Below are 23,423 nucleotides of genomic sequence, written 5' to 3'. Positions count from 1 at the left end.
TTGTGACATTAGATTAAATGCCTAGTTTATTTGAAAATCTCCCAACAATCCTCATAGACAATAATGGTGCTCTGTACACTGGTGGGGAAGTTTAAATCAGTCTCAGGATTTCAATGGCCGGTCCCTGCCAGTCTGCTGTCTGCAAACTTTGCATGTAAACTAGCACATTCAAACATGTTATACATCAACTATTGTTTTCAAAAGCTCATGTGTTTCTAACAGACCTATATCTGGATGAGCATTTGCTATCCCATCCTTTAGCAAATATAGCAGGCTAAAATTTGCATCACAAGTCTTTGAGAGAGAGAGAGAGAATTATGTTATTGCCTTCATCATTACTCAGGGGTATATTTAACAAGCAGTGGATGCTGCTTTCTACGCCCAACATTCCAGGCTCACCTGAAATGGAAGTTAAGAAGTATCGGTCGTACGACCGCTGCTCCTTAACTTCTCCGCCACCTTTTAGGTGGCAGACTGCAATAATCCCGAAGCGGTTGGGATGATTGACACCCCCTGCTAGCGGCCGGTGAGCAGGGGGTGGCATTACACAAGCATTTCACTAGAAATTCTTGTGCACTGTTAAATGCAGACAGCTACAGTGAATCATGTCCGCCCGGCACTTGGTAAATTGACCCCATAGGGGATGAATTATCATGCTCCGAATTGATGATGACTTGATGCCCCTGTTTCGGCACAAGCCTTCAGGATCGCCGGAAACAGAAGTTATGAAGCAGTGGTCTAAAGACCACTGCTGCATAACTTGTCCACCTGCTCTGAGGCAGCAGACAGAAATCAACTCGGTCAAATACGATCGGGTTGATTGACACCCCCTGCTAGCTGCCAATGGGCCTCAAATCTGCAGGGGGCGGCATTGCACCAGCAGTTCTTGTGAATGATAAATGCTGACAGTGTATGCTGTCAGCATTTATCAATCTGCAGCGGACATGATATGCTAAATTGTATCATGTCCACTCGCACTATGATAAATCTATCCCTTAGTCTCAACAACCACTCCAAAAATATTTCCCTATCCCATTGTTTAAACTGTTTAGACAAATCAGTTAAGTCTCTCTGGGTATACTCCCTCACTTCCTCTCTCTTGGTCTGTCAGGTGTCCCTATTCTACATGCCTGTCTGCATGGTCTATTTAGTTATGTTGCAGTTTCTGTTGTTTTTTTAGTCATAGGCTGTGCTTAACATTCAGCAATGTCACTGCCATCCTATATCATCTAATACCACAAGTTCATTTTCTCTATCATCTACATTCATGATACGTCACATTATATATTTGTATGTTTTCACTTGAGATTGCTTATTAGATTCCCTGTGTTTCTTAGATTTCACAGCCCTACAGCTAGAGGTCTCTGAATTAGAGTTCCCCCCTTGTTCCCTGCACTTTAGTTACCCACTTCTGCACCTGCACTTCTGCATTTAACTGTTCTTTTTCCCATGATAACTGTTTTTCTCCCGTATTAATTGATTTTTCTCCAGTTCCAATTGACAGATAAGGCTTCATTTAAGAAGGGCTGGACAGAGGCAGACATCTTTTCCGCTGGCCATCCTGCATCACGGCTAGCAGGCAGCAATACGCTGCCCGCATGTACTATTGCACAATCTGCCACATGTGCAACCCCATCCCCTGCTTGCGACTAGCCAATTGTGCGAGCCTGCAGCCGAATGCGCTCTGAAGCTACATTCACAGCTTCTTAAAATTAGCCCATAGCCTGTAACATGATCTAACCCTTCTCTGCTTCTGTTTTCTTGCCTTTACTGAGCTTTACACAGTTGTTTCTAAACACTTAGCTATACTTCTGGACTAATTGGCGCTACACATTGTGGCTACCCAGGGTCCAGCATTGCGGGTTCTAACTCATACACCAATTTATGTTTTCAAAACAAAACTTAGACCAGGTATATTGCATATTGAAATAGCTCACAAAACAGCCAATACTTTATGTAAGTGACATGCTGCTCCTCCGCTCTGCTGTGGCCATTGCCATGGATGCAGACAGTCCTCCTGTTGCTAGGGATGCGGCAGTGTAACTGCAGGACGGTGATGACATCATCACCGCCAGCCCTGTCTTCCCTATGTAAGTGCCTCAATCTCTCTCACCTGGGCCCAAGTATAGGTGCTACTTCGTGTTCTCCTGGGTGCTGTATTTCTGTTTACTGGATTGCTATATTGATACTCTGTTGATGAACTCTGCCTGTTTGACTACTCTGCTTGCCTTAACTCCTGAACTACTGGATTGCTATACTGATACTGAACTCTGCTTGTTTGACTACTCTGCTTGCCTTAACCCCTGAACTACTGGATTGTTATACTGATACTGAACTCTGCTTGTTTGACTACTCTGCTTGCTTAACCCTTGAACTACTGGATTACTACTTTGTTGCTGAACTCTGCCAGTCTGACCATTCTGTTGGTTTACCACTGAACTACTATACTGCTAGATATCTTTTTGTTGCTGACTCCTGACTGTTCCCGGTCCTTCTATTGGTTTAACCCTGAACTGTTATACTGCTGGATATCCTTTTGTTGCTGACTCCTGCCTGTTCCCGGTCCTTCTATTGGGTTACCCCTAAACTGCCATACTTCTGGATTACCTTCTTGTTGCCGCTGAGTACTGCGCTGCCTGCTGTGAGTACTGCTTATCTCATTTTACAAACTCTCTCTCTGCTCTGGGATATTTCCTATAATTCCACTTGACGCCGGGATAAGAAGACTACTGGCCAAGTTTGATCTGATAGTGGAATATCCCACGAGCATTACAGTAAGGAGGTTTGTCCATATAAACTATAACCCAATGTGCGCAAAAAGACGAAGTTAGAATATTGTGACAGTGTTAACGTATTTCTCCATAGAAGTCAATAGAGTCTGAAAAGTGGGGAAAAAAACTAAACCCAGCAAGTCGCAGAAACCCGATAGCGTTTAACCAAGTGAACAAACTTGACATGAAATATGAATATTTCACATTCCAAATGTTCTTCACATAGAAGAATATGTTCTATTTATTCATAAAGACACATATATATATATATATATATATATATATGATTTTTTTTGGTAAAAATATATTTATACCTATAAATAGATTATTATTATTATACTTTATTTATGAAGCGCCAACATATTCCGCAGCGCTGTCCATGGATACAATTCATTTAAATAAAACAATACAAGACTTGTAAAAGACAGGACAAAATTTACAAACACATACAGGCGGGATTGAGGGCCCTATTCCAGTGGGAACTTACAATCTAGAAGGGTAGGAGGTTGAGAAACAGGAGGTGAGGACTGCAAGATTTGGAAAGATGTTAATACAGAGTTAGATGAGGGAAATGTTAGGTAAGTGAAGTTAATTTATTATTGAGTTGGGTGGTAGATGAAGCTCACCTCCGGCAACTGTCCCATCTCTTGCCCGCCCCAAGGGGTTCCAATCCCCAAGAGAGCGGAGCTCTGGGACAATGGGCCTCTGAAACAGCTGGAGGTAAAGGTGCCCAGAGCATGCTGGATGCGGTGGCCAGTCGGTATTTCCAGGAGCCCGGCCGGCCAGAGAGGAATAGGTCAGTCAGAGACCAGCTCTTTCAAGATCAGGTTGACAGATGAAAACAAGGAAAACCAAAGCTCTGGGAGATCGAGGTTGCTCTGAGGAGCCCAAAACTGCTGAGAAACAAGAGGGTCGGTAGGGGGTAGGAGTTTAACCTCTGGAGCCCAGTATCTGTGACAGCACATATATATATTTCAATATTTATAAATGTCTGTAAATACATATATACACATAAATACATATGTACACACATATAAACATATATACTGTGCATACATATATATATTTAGACATGTATATGTAAGTATCTCTATGTTAAATCCCTTTGCATGCCTTTTTTCTCTCTAACACCTGAGACCTCATATCTTGACCCCTTATAACTTTTTTTATGCAATATTTTTTTAATCTGATTTGAACAGCCAATAGAATATGAGCTCAATCCTATTGGCTGATTGGAACAGCCAATAGGATTGAAGTTCAATCCTATTGGCTGATTGCATCAGCCAATAGGATTTTTTCTACCTTAATTCCGATTGGCTGATAGAATTCTATCAGCCAATCGAAATCTAAGGGACGCCATCTTGAATGACGTCATTTAAAGGAACCTTCATTCAGCAAGAAGCCATCGATTGAAGAAGATGCTCCACGCCGGATGTCTTTAAGATGGACCCGCTCCACGTCGGAAGGATGAAGATAGAAGATGCCGTCTGGGTGAAGACTTCTGCCCATCTGGAGGACCACTTCTGCCGGCTTCATTGAGGACATCTTGCCGCTTGGATGAAGACTTCTCCCGGCTTCGTTGAGGATGGATGTCGGCTCTTCAAAACTGTAAGTGGATCTTCAGGGGATTAGTGTTAGGATTTTTTAAGGGTGTATTGGGTGGGTTTTATTTTTAGATTAGGGGTTTGGGCCGCAATAGAGCTAAATGCCCTTTTAAGGGCAATGCCCATCCAAATGCCCTTTTCAGGGCAATGGGGAGCTTAGATCTTTTTAGTTAGGGTTTTATTTGGGGAGTTGGTTGTGTGGGTGGTGTGTTTTACTGTTTGGGAGGTTGTTTGTATTTTGTTTTACAGGTAAAAGAGCTGATTTCTTTGGGGCAATGCCCTGCAAAAGGCAATTTTAAGGGATATTGGTAGTTTAGTTTAGGCTAGGGTTCTTTTTTATTTGGGGGGGGGGCTTTTTATTTTGATTGGGCTATTAGATTAGGTGTAATTAGTTTAAAGATCTTGTAATTTGTTTTTCATTTTTTGGTAATTTAGCTAATTGTATTTAATTTATTTAATTGTATTTAATTGTATTTAATTTAGGTAATTTATTTAATTGTAGTGTAGTGTTAGGTGTTAGTGTAACTTAGGTTTTATTTTACAGTTAAATTTGTATTTATTTTAGCTAGGTAGTTATTAAACAGGTAATAAATATTTAGTAACTATTCTACCTAGTTAAAATAAATACAAACTTGCCTGTAAAATAAAAATAAACCCTAAGATAGATAAACAATGTAACTATTAGTTATATTGTAGCTAGCTTAGGATTTATTTTACAGGTAAGTATTTTTAATTAGGAATTATTTAGTTATTAATAGTTGGTTTTATTTAGATTTATTTTAATTATATTCAAGTTAGGGTGTGTTAGGGTTAGGGTTAGAGTTAGATTTAGGGGTTAATAAATTTAATATAGTGGCGGCGACGTTAGGGATGGGAGATTAGGGGTAAATAAATGTAGGTAGGTGGTGGCGATGTTAGGGACAGCAGATTAGGGGTTAATAATATTTAACTAGTGTTTGCTAGGCGGGAGTACGGCGGTTTAGGGGTTAATAGGTAATTTATGGGTGTTAGTGTACTTTTTAGCACTTTAGTTATGAGTTTTATGCTACAGCTTTGTAGTGTAAAACTCATAACTACTGACTTTAAAATGTGGTACAAATCTTGACGGGATAGGCTGTACCGCTTACTTTTTGGCCTCCCAGGACATGCTCATAATACCGGCGCTATGGAAGTCCCATAGAAAAAAGACTATACGCAATTTGCGTAAGTTGATTTGCGGTAAGGCCAAAAATGTGTGCGGTGCCCCTAAATCTGCAAGACTCGTAATACCAGCGGTAGTAAAAAAGCAGCGTTATGACGCTTAACGCTGCTTTTTTACTCATAACGCAAAATTCGTAATCTAGCCGTATGTTTTTTAAAGTAAACAAAGCCAGCATGTTTACTAATGGGACATCCAAACCAAAACTGAAATGCAAGTTTCTATTTTGAAAATAAGCATTTCTACAATATGCTATTAGCAAAATACTTTTATTATATGTCACTGTTTCATTGATAGCTTTTACTGTCACACAAGAGCATTTTCTTTTTAGCACTTATAGGTTCCTTAAAATACCATACACATTTCACCCTATTTGGCTGAACATCTGGCACAAGCTTGTTAAACACATTATAATACTAACACAACTCAACCTTTTGTCTCTGTTGCATTCTTCTCAGAGGAACAACCATGAACGTGCAGGATTATACTTTTGTGCCCACAGAGATGAATCAGTAGAGGGCAGGATATTAAAAAAAAAGTAAAATTGTTAGGTGATTTCACTGTGCATTAGAGTTCATTTAGGAGCCCTGTGTCACAGAGGAGAGGATTGCTGGGTGATTCAGAAACAAACAGTAAAAGCAACAGACAGTTTTGATAGACAACACAGGAAGACTGTAGTATGATGAGTGGAAAATGACAGAATAAAACTATGAGATAGTAGAAAACCACAATGCCAGATTTTATTCTCAGCTAAGAATCACAATTACAAGATAAAGGAACTGCAAGTTATCTGTACAAAAGTGCCAGGCAGTCCCATGATGATGCTCATCTCAGCAGAGTCTGAATGTTTTGGCAGCATCTAGTGTCACCCAGACCTCTGTGCACTCAGTGTGACAACAGCAGAACCAGCATGGTCTTGCAGCAGACCTGGACACTCCTGTCACTCACAGCTACCATTTGTTCTATAGGTGAGTGGCTACATGCCAAACTGATGTCTTTTACATGCATTAATAGCTTAATGTTATGCATATGTTATGCATATTGTTTATCAAAACAGGTACAAATCCCCAAATCCGGAATTCCAAAATCCAAACTTATACTTAAAACCCAAACATTTTAAAATAATTATCAAAAATTATGATTTTTTTTCCTGCCTGTAGGTCACAATCTTCTCTGCCTACGTCTTTGGTTTGGTTTTTGTGATTTAAAATGAAAATAATAGTCTATATGTATTTAAAACAGCAACTATTACCTTTGTGATTACAATACTCTACTATATTTGTGAGTTTACTATGTCTACAAAATTATTAAAATTATATAAAACTACCTTTAGTATAATATAATATAAATATTACCTGTCTGATTACAGTACTGTACTGTCTGAGGGTACAGTACTGTGCTGTCTGATATAAAACTACCTTAAGGTTACATGTATAAGCTGTATTATATAATATAAATATTACCTGTCTGATTACAGTACTGTACTGTCTGAGGGTGCTGTGTATAACAATGATATAAAATTACCTTTAGGTTACATGTATAAGCTGTATTATATAATATAAATATTACCTGTCTGATTACAGTACTGTACTGTCTGAGGGTGCTGTGTATAGCAATGATATAAAACTACCTTTAGGTTACATGTATAAGCTGTATTATATAATATAAATATTACCTGTCTGATTGCAGTACTGTACTGTCTGTCTGAGGGTGCTGTGTATAACAATGATATAAAACTACCTTTAGGTTACATGTATAAGCTGTATTATATAATATAAATATTACCTGTCTGATTACAGTACTGTACTGTCGGAGGGTGCTGTGTATAAAAATGATATAAAACTACCTTTAGGTTACATGTATAAGCTGTATTATATAATATAAATATTACCTGTCTGATTACAATACTGTACTGTCTGAGGGTGCTGTGTATAACAATGATATAAAACTACCTTTAGGTTACATGTATAAGCTGTATTATATAATATAAATATTACCTGTATGATTACAGTACTGTACTGTCTGAGGGTGCTGTGTATAACAATGATATAAAACTACCTTTAGGTTACATGTATAAGCTGTATTATATAATATAAATATTACCTGTCTGATTACAGTACTGTCAGTCTGGGGGTGCTGTGTATAAAAATGATATAAAACTACCTTTAGGTTATATGTATAAGCTGTATTATATAATATAAATATTACCTGTCTGATTACAGTACTGTACTGTCTGAGGGTGCTGTGTATAAAAATGATATAAAACTACCTTTACGTTACATGTATAAGCTGTATTATATAATATAAATATTACCTGACTGATTACAGTACTGTCTGTCTGAGGGTGCTGTGTATAAAAATGATATAAAACTACCTTTACGTTACATGTATAAGCTGTATTATATAATATAAATATTACCTGTCTGATTACTGTACTGTCTGTCTGAGGGTGCTGTGTATAAAAATGATATAAAACTACCTTTACGTTACATGTATAAGCTGTATTATATAATATAAATATTACCTGACTGGTTACAGTACTGTCTGTCTGAGGGTGCTGTGTATAACAATGATATAAAACTACCTTTAGGTTACATGTATAAGCTGTATTATATAATATAAATATTACTTGTCTGATTACTGTACTGTCTGTCTAAGGGTGCTGCGTATAAAAATGATATAAAACTACCTTTAGGTTACATGTATAAGCTGTATTATATAATATAAATATTACCGGTCTGATTACAGTACTGTACTGTCTGAGGGTGCTGTGTAGAACAATGATATAAAACTACCTTTAGGTTACATGTATAAGCTGTATTATATAATATAAATATTACCTGTCTGATTACAGTATTGTCTGTCTGGGGGTGCTGTGTATAACAATGATAAAAAACTACCTTTAGGTTACATGTATAAGCTGTATTATATAATATAAATATTACCTGTCTGATTACTGTACTGTCTGTCTGAGGGTGCTGTGCATACATTTGATATAAAGCTACCTTTAGGTTACATGTATAAGCTGTATTCTATAACCTATAAATATTACCTGTCTGATTACAGTTCTGTAATGTCTGTCTGGGGGTGCTGTATATAAAAATGATATAAAACTACCTTTAGGTTACATGTATAAGCTGTATTATATAATATAAATATTACTGTCTGATTACAGTACTGTACTCTCTGTCAGAGGGTGCTGTGTATACAAATGATATAAAACTTCCTTTAGGTTACATGTTTAAGCTGTATTATATAATATAAATATTACCTTTCTGATTACAGTACTATACTGTCTGTCTGAGGGTGCTGTGTATAAAATGATATAAAACTACCTTTAGGTTACATGTATAAGCTGTATTATATAATATAAATATTACCTGTCTGATTACAGTACTGTCTGTCTGAGGGTGCTATGTATAAAAATGATATAAAACTACCTTTAAGTTACATGTATAAGCTGTATTATATAATATAAATATTACCTGTCTGATTACAGTACTGTACTGTCTGTCTGAGGGTGCTGTGTATAAAAATGATATAAAACTACCTTTAGGTTACATGTATAAGCTGTATTATATAATATAAATATTACCTGTCTGATTACAGTACTGTCTGTCTGAGGGTGCTGTGTATAACAATGATATAAAACTACCTTTAGGTTACATGTATAAGCTGTATTATATAATATAAATATTACCTGTCTGATTACTGTACTGTCTGTCTGAGGGTGCCGTGTATAAAAATGATATAAAACTACCTTTAGGTTACATGTATAAGCTGTATTATATAATATAAATATTACCTGTCTGATTACAGCACTGTCTGTCTGTCTGAGGGTGCTGTGTATAAAAGTGATATAAAACTACCTTTAGGTCACATGTATAAGCTGTATTATATTATATAAATATTATCTGTCTGATTACAGTACTGTCTGAGGGTGCTGTGTATAACAATGATATAAAACTACCTTTAGGTTATATGTATAAGCTGTATTATATAATATAAATATTACCTGTCTGATTACAGTACTGTCTGTCTGAGGGTGCTGTGTATAACAATGATATAAAACTACTTTTAGGTTACATGTATAAGCTGTATTATATAATATAAGTATTACCTGTCTGATTACAGTACTGTACTGTCTGTCTGAGGGTGCTGTGTATAACAATGATATAAAACTACCTTTAGGTTACATGTATAAGCTGTATTATATAATATAAGTATTACCTGTCTGATTACAGTACTGTACTGTCTGTCTGAGGGTGCTGTGTATAAAATGATATAAAACTACCTTTAGGTTACATGTATAATCTGTATTATTACATATAAATATTACCTGTCTGATTACTGTACTGTGCTGTCTGTCTGAGGGTACTGTGTATAACAATGATATAAAACTACCTTTAGGTTACATGTACAGTATAAGCTGTATTATATAATATAAATATTACCTGTCTGATTACTGTACTGTCTGTCTGAGGGTGCTGTGTATAAAAATGATATAAAACTACCTTTAGGTTACATGTACAGTATAAGCTGTATTATAACATGTATTGTCTAAATGACATAATATATTGTTCTTTACTAGACGTGCAATTCGGTTCGGTTCGATACGGAAATTCGGAAAATTCGGCAAATTCGGAGATTTGGATCGAACCGAATTTCCGAATTAAAATACTGCCGAATTTACCGAATAAATCCGAATTAGTTTGGATTTATTCGGTAAATTCGGATGGACATGGATTACACTAGTATTGTACAGTATATTAGGTTATATGACTCTGCTATGGGTTACACCTAATATACAGTACATAATACTAGTCTAATACACAGCACACATACCGAAATTCCGAATTTCAGAACCAAATCCAGCCGAATTTTTTCGAATCCAAATGAATCCGAAACGAATCCGAAACAAATTCATTCAAAGTTTTCCGAATCCGAATCGATCCGAAACTAAATTCGAAAACCTCTGAATCGATCCTAACTGAACCGAAACAAATTTTTCGATCATGCACATATCTATTCTTTACACTTGGGGCTCCATTTATTAAGTGCTTATTATTATTAGTTATTCTAAGTTTTATTGACTGAGCCTGCAGAATTAGTATATTTTTGGTGATGGAGAGCTTCCTTATGTCATGCAATATGGCAGGGGTAATTTCAGCGTAACAATAGGGAAAATAAGTTTATTAAGTAATTTTAGCTGTGTATTTGAAAAGTTAAAAATGGGCCTTTAAATGTGTTTTTTAAGTTTTAAGAATATGGATAGTGATCAGTGAAACAGGGCTGGCATTTGTTAAGTACAGGGCCATTTTTCACGTGACAACTAATAATCTAAAAAGTGCTTCAGATAAACAAAGAAGATATCTGATTGTAATTGCATCAAGATAAAAATGGCCACCCCTATCTTCTCAGCAAGGAATCATACGGCTAGATTACGAGTTTTGCGTTATGAGGGGTGCGGTGCTAATTTGCACGTTATTGTCACTGCTCACTTCCCTAAAGCGCTGGTATTACAGGTTTTTGTAAACCCGGCGTTAAAAGGCAAGATGTTAGCGCAGAGCAAAATTGAGCTCCATACCGCACTCCAATACCAGCTCTGCTTAAGTCGCCGGTATTCACTTCCAGGCTCGCCGGTCTTCAGCTCCGCGGTCATCGGTCTTCAACTCCACCCTCCACTCCGCGTCGGCTGGTTCCTGGAAGAAGAAGAGGTCGCCACTTGGAAGAAGACTTCACTGCCTGGAACAGGACCTACTCCGCCTGTCTTCAGGACAGGTGAGGACCACTTGGGGGTTATACTTAGGTTTTTTTGGGGGGGGGGGTTATTTTATTTAGATAGGGTGGGCAGCAATAGAGCTGAATGCCCTTTTAAGGGCAATGCCCAACAAATGCCCTTTTCAGGGCAATGGGTAGTTTAGGGTTTTTAGTGTTAGGTTTTTTTTGGGGGGGTTTGGTGGGAGGGGTTTTTTACTGTTGGGGGGGCTTTGTGTATTTTTTACAAAAAGAACTGATTATCTTGGGGCAATGCCCTGCAAAAAGCCCTTTTAAGAGCTACTGGTAGTTTATTAGATTAGGGGGTGTTTTTATTTTGGGGGGCTTTTTTATTTTCATAGGGATTAGGTATAATTTTTTTTAAATGTTTTAATTTTCTTTATTATTTTCTGTAATCTTAGATTTTTTTATTTTCTGTAATTCTATTTTAAAGGGACAGTCTACTCCAGAATTGTTATTAGACTGGCCCTTTAATTTATACTTAGTTTATTTGTATTTTTAAAGTAGTGTTATTTTTTTGTAATTTAAGAGTAACTTTAGTATTTTGAAAATTAGGTAATTTTGGTTCATTTAGGGGGTGTTAGGTTAGGCGGTGTTAGGTTAGGGGGGTTAGGTTAGGGGGGGTTAGGTTAGGGGTTAGGTTTATTGCGTTGTGGGCTATGGCGGTTTAGAGGTTAATACTTTAATAGGTGTATTGCATTGTGGGCTATGTCGGTTTAGAGGTTAATACTTGAATAGGTTTATTGCGTTGTGGGCTATGGCGGTTTAGAGGTTAATGCTTGGATAAGTTTATTGCGTTGTGGGCTATGGCGATTTAGAGGTTAATACTTGGATAAGTTTATTGCGTTGTGGGTTAATGACAGATTAAGGGTTAATAGTTTTAATAGGTAGTTTGCAATGTTGGGGTTGGCGGATTTAGGGGTTAATAATTTAGTTATTACTTGCAGTGTGGGTTTGATGGCGGATATATGGGGTTAATAGACTTTAATAGTTATTACGATGGGGGATAGTGGTTGACAGGTAGATAGACATTGCGCATGCGTTAGGTGTTAGTTTATTTTTGCAGGCATTTTCGGGAGTTACGGTGCTCCCATACTCAGCGCAAGGCTTGCTATGGCTGCCTTTTATGGTGAGGTGAAAATGGAGTAAGATTTCTCAATTTTTGCCACGTAAGTCCCTGCGCTGGATATTGGATACCGATTTGCGACGCAGTTCTTTGTTAGCTTATGGGAGTAAAAATTGCAGGCGACGGGTGATATATATACGCGTAACTTGTATGTTACGCCGTATATGTGATACCAAAACAGTGTAAAAACCGGTGTCGCCGGCTTTTGCGGGCGACGCTGCATATTGGATCGAGCCCCAGGTATTCGTTGTCTGGGAGTACGAGCATGACTATTGTGGTCCTGGATAGAATTTCCTGACTCATCATTACAAGGTTCTTCTATTGAGGCTGGTATTTCTGAGTTACCTTCTGTAGCTGAGTCAGAGCCTGTGTTTGGATCATGCCAAACACCATCCCAGATATCAAAGTCATTGTCTGATTGCATTTGTATGTGATGGTCCTCAAGAGCCTGTTCTCTCCTCTCTAGCCGTGGTCATAGTTGGTTCACATGGCGGCAACAGACACCTGATTGAGTGGTTATCACATACATCTTTGGGCCCTCAACCTGGGCAACAACACCTGGTGCCCATTTTTCCTCTGTATGGTACACCCTATACCAAACAAAGTCTCCTTCTGTGTAGGTTTGTGAAGGTTTTCCCACTCTCATTTTATCTTGCATGATGCAGACTGTTTCTGCTACATCAAGTGTGATTAAATCCAGCTTTGTACGGATCTTCCTGCCAAACAATAGTTGAGCTGGGGCAACTCCCATGGTGGGGTGTTAAGTAACCCTATATTGTTGCAAAAAGTGTAAAATGTTTTAAGTATTAACCTGCTTCTCTGCTTTTAGAGCTTTCAGTGCCCTTTTAAAGGTTTGGACAAATCTCTCTACTTGCCCATTGGTGGCTGGGTGATATGGTGCTGTCCGATGATGGTGAATTCCATTCGTATGTAAAAAATTCTGGAAGTCTTGTGACACAAACTGGGGGCCATTGTCTGTGACCAGTTTTCTTGGCAAACCCAAATACTGAAAACAGTCTTTCTAATGCTGATATGACTTCAGTAGTTGTAGTCCTTGTCATTGGAATTACTTCTGGCCACTTAGATTGTGCATCAATTATGATTAAGTATGAGATTCCATCAATAGGACCGGCAAAGTCCAAATGTAGTCTCTCCCAAGGAGTAGTAGGCCAGTCCAATGGTTCTACAGCTCCTCATAGAAGCTGTCCTTGAGCTTGAACACACCCTTTGCATTCCATAACATAGTTCTCAATGTCCTTATCAATGGCTGGCCACCAAACATGACCTCTAGCCTTCTCTTTCATTCTGACAATGCCTGGGTGTCCTTCATGAAGGAGTTTTAACGTAGCTTGCCATAGCCCGTTAGGAACCATAACTCTCTCACCCCATAAAATACATCCATTTCTGAGTGTGTTATTTTTCTTGTAGTATGTATGCTCGCTGCACATCACAGCCAGTTCTTGGCCAGCCATCTCTCAAATACTTTGCTAGAAGTTGTAATTCAGTATCAAAAGCTGTCTCCTTTGCAATTTGTTTGGCATGTACTATACCTGTAAAACACATACTTGGAAGGCTTTCTTGAACAACTAGTGAGGAATTAATTAGTAGGAGCCTGGGCATGGCATCAGCATTGCCATGGGAATCATGGGCCCGGTATTTTATGGAGTAATGATATGCTCCCAAAGTTAGAGCATATCTTTGCAATCTAGCCACTGTAGTGGTTGAAATTCCTTTCCTTGGATTAAAGATGGTCAGCAGTGGCTTATGGTCAGTAAAAAGAGTAAATTGTCTACCATAAATATAGTTATGGAACTTCTTAACAGCCCATACAATGGCCAATGCTTCATTGTCTAATTGGGAATAGTTCTTCTCTGCCAACGTTAGAGAACGGGAAGCAAAGACTACCGGTCGGTCTGTCCCATCTGGCATTGTGTGTGACAAGACAGCCTATAAACCATAAGGCAAAGCATCACATGCTATCATGAGTGGTTTCTGAAGATCATAGTGCATTAACATGTGGGAACACAGGAGTAGGTTCTCGGATTCCTGGAAGGCTTGATTTCATTCACTGCTCCACAACCAGGGTCGATTTGTCTCAAGAAGCTGATGTAGTGGGTGTAACGTATGGGCTAGCTGGGGAAGAAAATGGTGGTAATAGTTAAGGAGACCAAGGTATGATCGTAGTTGTGATGCATTCTGTGGTATAGGAGCTTCTTTCAAGGCCTTGACTTTGTCATCAGCAGTGTGTAGACCATGACAATCTATAACATGGCCACAAAATCCTAATTTGTCACGCATGAAAGCACACTTCTCCAAGTTGACCTTCAACCCGTAGGTCATTAGCCGCTGCAGTACCCTCTCTATATTGTGTCGATGTTCTTCCTCCATTCTGCCAGTGATTAAAATGTCATCTAAAAGGCATTGGACATGATGTAGTCCATTTAACAGTTCTTCCATGGTGCGTTGCCAGATGGCTGGTGCAGGAGCAATGCCAAAGACCATACGATTATATTGAAATAAACCACGGTGAGTATTGATGGTAAGTAACTTGTGGGAATCTGGATGTACTTCAAGTTGAAGGTAAGCATTTTTTAAACCAATCTTTGTGAAATGTTGTCCCCCAGCTAAGTTAGCAAAAATCTCTTCTGTCCTGGGTAATGGATACTTATCCACTGCTAACTGTTCATTCAATACCATCCTAAAGTCTCCACATATTCAGATCTGTCCATCTTTCTTTCTTACCGGTACAATAGGAGAAGCCCACTCACTACGATGCACTGGGGTTATAATCTTTAACTCTTCTAACCACCTCCGTTCAGCATCAACTCCTGCCCTTAAAGTAAATGGCACAGTTCATGCTTTGAAAAACTTTGGCCTAGCTCCAGGTTTTAACTGTAACCGTACCCTTTTGTTCTTAACTTTTCCCAGAACATTTTCAAACACCGGGGCATATTTGGTCTTAATGTTCTGAATCCACAGGGCACGATCAACTCCAATATGAATAACTTCACTGTTTCTGAGGCAGGCATGCCAAGGGCCCGTATCCAGTCCCTTCCATAAAGAGGTGGGCCACCTGATTTTAGTATATATAGTGTAAGATTGGCAGTTTTACTGTTTGTACAAACAGATACAGATGCACAACCCAGTGGCGTCAAAACTTCTCTTGAGTATGTTTGTAGCTTCAAGGTAGTGGTTTTCAGCAATACTGGAATTTGTGTTTTGCTTGAGACACTCTGCTGAGATCCTCTGCAAGCCTTCTTTAAGTGTCCTATTTTACCACAGCCATGACAATGAGCATTTTTAAATCTGCATTCAGAAGCTACATGATTCTGTGCTCTACATCTGTAACAGTTAATAGGCGATACTGCCTTTGCTGAATATTTACTGGCTGGTTTAGTCTGTTGCTTCACATTGGAGAAAAATACCTGTTCTTCCTTAGTGTGGGAATGCTTTTGCAATAAACTAGTGTCTCGTGTGGCCTGTTCCAAAACAGAAGCAATATCTAGTGCTTTATGGAAGGTCAGGCTCTCCTCTGTCAAAAGTCAACTTTGAATAGATTCTGTACTGATACCCATAATGAACTGATCTCTAAGGGTCATATGCAGATAATCCCCAAAAGCACAGGTGCTAGCCAATTTCTTTAAACTGATTGCAAATGTAGATACAGTCTCTTGTACCCCTTGGCGCCTGCTATAAAACTTGAACTGCTCAGCAATCTCTAATGGCCGTGGTTGAAAATATTGTGTTAAGATCTGTATTATTTCAGACAAAGAATTGGTGGCTGGCTTTTCTGGGTGTAGCAGATCTTTTAGAATATCATATGTTTTAGCACCAATAGTTGTCAGACAGACAGCAACAGACTTAGTATCTCCAGTGTCATTGGCAAGTAAATACTGCTGTAGCCTTTCAGTCCAGGAAACCCATTTATCTGTGTCAGGGTCAAATTCTTTCAATGCTCCAAATACAGCCATTATAGCTTGAGTTTGTGGTAGTACTCGTCGCCAGATGTAATGTCCTTACATAGCAAACATTAACTCTTTATATGAATGATGCACTTGCAACTTCTAAATGTAAACTGGCACTATATTTACTGGATTACATAACAAGGTGGCTCCTGTAGATTTGCACACAGTAATATGGATAGATACACATATAAAGTCCTTTATAATGAATGGCTGCTGCACACCTTATATTAGCAGTCCTGTACACTGTGTATGCAGCACTATATTAATCCAGGGTAATTTATAACTGTATAACTGTTAACTGTATAACTGCAATATAACTTATAATGTGTAACTGACAGTTCTTACTCTTCCTGACTGGCTGATGCTGTATCCTCTGCAGTGATCTGTAGCTGACACTACACTTATTATTATTAGCAGCACTTGTCTAATCCTGAGGTTCAGTCCTTGTTACTTGTACTTTTTAACTGCATCACACTGTCACAAGATGGCTTCTCTAAACTGTTCTGATTCTAAACACAGCCCACTTGATGACATCATCTTTGTATGGAAGCCTCAATGTGCCATCTAACCAAACCAGGAAGTAAGCACAACACTACACCACCTATAACTTTCAACTTGTAATATGAGCGCAGATTAGCACATTTGTGATATATCCATTGAAAGTATAGGTTGCACTTGAGCGAAGTCGGCTGCACTAATGCTTCTCTGGTTTGCGTGCTTTACCATGGACTTGTAATATCAAAGTTTTGTGTTCAAATTAAACAGGTTGCTGTGTGTGCTGTATCATTAGCATGCCACTTGTAATCTAGCCCTTTGTGTTTTTAAACCATTAGTGTTAAAACTAATTTCCTTTTTATTGGGAGACATGAAAGCAAGTGTGATTTCAGCAAGATATTTAACATGAGTACAGTGCGGCACATTGTGACTAATGAATGTTAAACGTGGATAAGCAACAGTACAAATAAAATTATAATGGTAACAGCATACTAGCTAAAAATATTCTGCTTAGACTTATTTTTAACATTGCATTTGTCACACTATATATAATACAGTGCCGATATGGGAGCTTATGCTGTGTCAGAGTGGGGTATAATCTCTGTGCATATACTTGGCTAGCAAGTGAGCACATGACACCATGCACCAATCAGAAGATTTCAGTGCTCCGAGGATGGAATGTTGGATTCCTCCAGAGGCCATCTACTGTGGAAGAGTTTCCATTCCACAGAGACACATTAAAATAGGGCAGGATGTTACAAATGGGAAATTGCAAGATGATCTCAATGTGAGCCTGGATCAAAAACTTGTTGCAGGCATGGAGAAAAAAATCACACAAAAACTTTGGGGTTTCCTTTTAGCATTATGAGGTTGATCACAATCCTTTTAAAAAAATTCTAATGATTTTCAATAGGAAATGCCATTAAAGTCTACTGAGAGTTTTGTAGGTAAATTATTTGAGGTTTTACTGAAGAATTGTAATTGAACTCTATAATTTAATATAGTTGTCTCTTGATAGTGGAATTGCTCAACAGAGGGCCCTGGTGCAATTTTTTTTATTTTGGGCCCCATCAATGATAACTCAGTAATTATTTATACCTCCCAACATGAGTGTCTGGGTACCAGGGACTCAGGAGGTTGTGTTTGCAGCTGTGTAGGGAGGGGTGGGATTATGGGTTTTAGTGGACTGGATTGTGGGTGAGCCTAGGTGATCAGTGGGTGTGTCTCAACAGAACTGTGGGTGTGTCTGGGTGGACAGTGGGTGTGTCTGGGTAGTTCATGGGCATGTCTGGGTGCTCTGTGGGTGGGGTTAAGGAAAATTCCAAAAATAGGGTAATATAACTGTCTCAGAGGGACTGCGGGACAGAGCTCAGAATCAAGGACTGTCCCTCTCAAATAGGGACAGTTGAGAGGTCTGGCAAGCTATAGTAATAATACACATGCTGCACCGCATAATTATTTTGAGAATAGATAGATAATAGATAGATAGATAGTAAGATAGATAGAAATATATATGTACAATGGTTTAAATAAATTTGGAATAAGAAGGCTAAAATGTCTTCATTTGATAAACATTCAGGGTAGATCATTTGATACATAAGGATATCCGCGACATTGATGACTCTTATTTATCAACAGTCCGATGATAATTGCGCCAGACTTAACGCACGTGTTTTTGACAGACCTGTTGATAAATAAAGCAATCAAATGTAGATTTGTGGCAGCGATGTCTGGCGAGCGTATTGACTCCAGCGAATGCGCCTAGATTGACGCTTTGATAAATTGGCCCCTTAGAGTGCAATGAAACCTGAAGTCTGCTAACTTTAGATATCGCAGCCATGTAAACGCATTCGCCTGATAGACTACAATAGAGCGCACTGTTAAAAAAAATATCTAACGTGTATCGTGCACACACTAACCCAACCTCTAAGACCTATTGCGCTAAAGCCAAAGGTACTTATGAATATTTTAAATTCCAATGTTCTTCACATAGATAAATATAAATATATATATATTTGTGATTATTATTTTAAAAAATATATAGTTACCTGTATATCTATATAGCTAATGTATACACACATATATTTTATTTATATATATATATATATATATATATATATATATATATATATATATATATATATATATATATATATATATATATATATATATACTGTATATATTAAAATAAAATGGACATTTTTTCTATGTGAAGAACATTGGGACTTAAAGTATTTCTATTCAAAACATATTGAAAATGATTAAAGATCATATTTTGTTTAAAGGTATTTAACTGGAAAGGGCTCAGAAGTGTGTGTGTGTGTGTGTGTGTATAGTATATATATATATAGTACAAATAAAATTATAATTGTAACAGCATACTAGCTAAAAATATTCTGCTTAGACTTTTTTAACATTGCAATTGTCACATGATACATAATACAGTGCCGATATGGGAGCTTATGCTGTGTCAGAGTGGGGTATATTCCCCTGTGCATATACTTGGCTAGCAAGTGAGCACATGACACATTGCACCAATCAGAAGGTTTCAGTTCTCGGAGGATGGAATGTTGGATTTCTCCAGAGGCCATCTACTGTGGAAGAGTGTCCATTCCACAGAGACACATTAAAATAGGGCAGGATGTTACAAATGGGAAATTGCAAGGTGATGTCATTGTGATCCTGTTATCAAAAAACTTGTTGCAGGCATGGAGAAAAAAATCACACAAAATCTTTGGGGTTTCCTTTTAGCATTACGGGTTGATCAAAATCCTGTTCTAATGATTTTCAACAGGAAAACGCCATTAAAGTCTACTGAGAATTTTGTAGGTAAATTATATCAGTCTTACTGAAGAATTGTAATTGAACCCTATATTTTAATATAGTTCTCTCTCAGTAGTGGACTTACTCAAAAGAGCGCCCTGGTGTAAAAAACTTTTTTGGGCCCCATCAACGGTAACTCAGTACTAAGTCATACCTCCCAACATGTATGTCTGTGTACCAGGGACACAGGAGGTTGTGGGTGCAGCTGTGTAGGGAGGGGTGGGATTATAGGTTTTAGTGGACTGGATTGTAGTCAGTGGGTGTGTCTGGGCAGAATTGTGGGTGTGTCTGGTTGGTTAGTGGGTGTGTCTGAGTAGTTCATGGGCATGTCTGGGTGCTCAGTGGGTGGGGCTAAGGGAAATTCTAAAAATAGGGTCATATGACTGTCTCAGAGGGACTGCGGTACAGAGCTCAAAATAAGGACTGTCCTTCTCAAACAGGCACAGTTGAGAGGCCTGGTAAGCTATAGTAATAGTACACATACTGCGCTGCATAATGATTTTGAGGATAGATAGCTCAATCGATAGATAGATAAACAGCAGACAGATAGATAGATAGACTAATAGATAGCCCTGCAACCTGCACTAATACAAGGCTCCCTGAATTAGGATTGTACACATTCTGCACACCCCTATGTATAGACTGGCTGCAATGCCCCCCCCAGCACTTTGGCCCTGGTGCCAATGCACCTGCTGCACCAATGGTAGTTCCACTGCTTGGTATCTCTCCTTCACATCCAAAATTCTACTTAGCAAGATAAACAACTCTCAGGCTAAAATTTGCCTTTATAAAATTCTTTGAGGGACCTGGCAACATTGACAAGACTTCTCAGATAATCTTTCCAGACCAGAGAGGTTTAGAGAATCAGCCTCTGTGAAGCAGAGATCAATAAAGAAACACAGACAAGATTGTTTAGTGTTTTTTGTTTTTTTTTAAGGCACGGGGCAAAGCAACAGCCTATTTTGATAGAGAACTGAAGTGTGATAAGTAAAAAACTGCAGAAGAAACTATGGTGGGGCAGAAAAGCATAATGTGTAAAGAAATTGGTTTTATTTTCAACCACGAATAAAGTTTACACGATTAGGAACTGCAGGTTATCTGTAAGGAAGTGCCTGACAGTTTCACAATCATGCTGCACAACTCAGCAGAGTCTTTTGGCTGCATCTAGTGACTCCCGGACCTCGGTGCACTGTATCACAACAGCAGTACCAGCATGGGCTCGCAGCAGAATTGGAGACTTCTGACACTCACAGTTACCATTTGTTCTATAGGTGAGTGTCTTCTGGGAAAAAGGGTTCTCTTCATTAGGTTTTTAACTTGTTTGTTTCACATGCTGTTTACGATTAGTTTCATTTTAATCTCTTTCTAAATTATTTTACTTCCTGCCATTACCCTAAGCAACAAGACTGCAATTATAGTTATTACAGTGGACATAACCTTTTAGGCACATCCAAATAAATGGGCTTTAGTCTGATCAAGAATTTTATGTATTTTTCCTTTTTCATATCCAACATTTTATGAGTATTATTTGAGTTGGCTTTTATTGCCTCTGCAACATGAATATGTCTCTCTTTAATAGCCATGATACTGTTTCCGATACTAATTCTGCTTTTGTCTTTTTATCTAGTCTGTTATTCTTATGCTAATATTTCAGAATGTTTAGTTTGTAATGCTAATCTGCTTTATGGCAAACAGCAGCTCAGCTTTTTCCTTGTTTATCTTACAGTTTTGCCTCTGAAAAGAACATGAAAGTAAAAAAAGATAGAGAATACAGTTTTATAAGACTTTTTAGATTACTTCTTTTATCAAATGTGCTTCATTCTCTTGCTATCCTTTATACGTAGGCAAGCTCAGAAGCAGCAATGTACTTCTGGGAGCTAGCTAGTGGCTATGCACATATGCATTTTATAATTGGCTCACCAGATGTGTTCAGCTGTGTCCCAGTAGTGTACTAACTGCTATGAATCTGAATTTACCTATGTGTTTAACTCACTTGCAGGGTGTTAAACACATACGGCTAGATTACGAGTTGTGCGTTAGAGTAAAAAAGCAGCGTTAAGAGGTCCTAACGCTGCTTTTTTACTCCTGCTGGTATTATGAGTCTTGCAGGTTTAGGGTCACCGCACACTTGTTTGGCCTTACCGCAAAACGACTTACGTAAACTTCGTAAAGTCTTTTTTTCTATGGGACTTCCATAGCGCCGGTATTACGAGTCTGTCCTGGGAGGCCAAAAAGTGAGCAGTATACCCTACCCTGTCAAGAGTCCTAACGCATTTAAAAGTCAGTAGTAGCATAAAACTCATAACTAAAGTGCTAAAAAGTACACTAACACCCATAAACTACCTATTAACCCCTAAACCGAGGCCCCCCGCATCGCAAATACTGAAATAAATATTGTAACCCCTAATCTGCCGCTCCGGACACCGCCACCACCTACATTATATTTATGAACCCCTAATCTGCTGACCCCAATATCGCCGACACCTACATTATATTTATTAACCCCTAATCTGCCTTCCCCAATGTCGCCGCAACCTACCTACACTTATTAACCCCTAATCTGCCGTCCCCAACATTGCCGCCATTATGATACACATATTAACCCCTAAACCACCGCACTCCCGCCTCGCAAAACATTAGTTAAATATTATTAACCCCTAATCTGCCGGCCCTAACATTGCCGCCACCTACCTACATTTATTAATCCCTAATCTGTCGCCCCCAACGTCGCCTCCACTATATTAAAGTTATTAACCCCTAAACTTAAGTCTAACCCTAAACCTAACACCTACTAACTTAAAGGGACATTAAACCCAAAAAGTTTATTACATTATTCAGACAGAGAATACATTTTTAAACAACATTCCAATTTACTTCTATTACCTAATTTGCTTCATTCTTTAGATATCCTTAGTAAAAGAAATAGCAATGCACATGGATGAGCCAATCACATGAGGCATCTTTGTGCAGCCACCAATCAGAAGCTACTGTGCCTATCTAGATATGCTTTTCAGGAAAGAATATCAAGAGAACGAAGCAAATTAGATAATAGAAGTAAATTAGAAAGTTGTTTAAAATTGTATTCTCTATCTGAATCATGAAAGAAAAAATTTGGGTTTAATGTCCCTTTAACTATAATTTAAATAAATCTAAATAAATATTCCTATCATTAACTAAATAATTCCTATTTAAAACTAAATACTTACCTGTAAAATAAACCTTAAGCTAGCTACAATATAACTAATAGTTACATTGCATCTAGTTTAGGATTTATTTTTATTTTACAGGCAAATTTATTTTAACTAGGTAGAATAGTTATTAAATAGTTATTAACTATCTAATAACTACTTAGCTAAAATAAATACAAATGTACCTGTAAAATAAAACCTAACCTAAGTTACACTAACACCTAACACTACACTACAATTAAATAAATTAACTAAATTAAATACAATTACCAAAATTAAATTAAATTAGCTAAAGTACAAAAAAAAACCCCCACTAAATTATAGAAAATAATAAACAAATTACAGAAATGTAAACTAATTACACCTAATCTAATAGCCCTATTAAAATAAAAAAGCCCCCCCCCCCAAAAATAAAAAAAACCCTAGCCTAAACTAAACTACCAATAGCCCTTAAAAGGGCCTTTTGCAGGGCATT

General features: G+C 38.0%; 1 protein-coding gene across 3 annotated transcripts in view; it reads left to right on the top strand.

Annotated features, from left to right (window-relative positions):
• The first annotated feature begins 6,053 nt into the window (after positions 1–6,053).
• The window catches only part of TMEM273 (transmembrane protein 273), an 80,101-nt gene continuing 62,731 nt past the window's right edge, over positions 6,054–23,423 (top strand). Inside the window, exon 1 of one of the 3 annotated variants that reach the window (XM_053692186.1) lies at positions 6,054–6,541. In XM_053692186.1, coding sequence (XP_053548161.1) covers positions 6,418–6,541 — 124 coding nt within the window. In that variant the 5' untranslated portion in view covers positions 6,054–6,417. Of the gene's footprint in view, positions 6,542–20,890; positions 21,032–23,423 lie in introns of those variants that run through there. The other 2 variants (XM_053692185.1, XM_053692187.1) reach the window with 2 other exon arrangements.

The sequence above is a fragment of the Bombina bombina genome, chromosome 9 (assembly GCF_027579735.1).
Source record: "Bombina bombina isolate aBomBom1 chromosome 9, aBomBom1.pri, whole genome shotgun sequence".
Taxonomy (NCBI): Eukaryota; Metazoa; Chordata; class Amphibia; order Anura; family Bombinatoridae; genus Bombina; species Bombina bombina.
The sequence above is the reverse complement of the archived record's forward strand: the minus strand, read 5'-3'. Positions and strand labels throughout refer to the sequence as shown.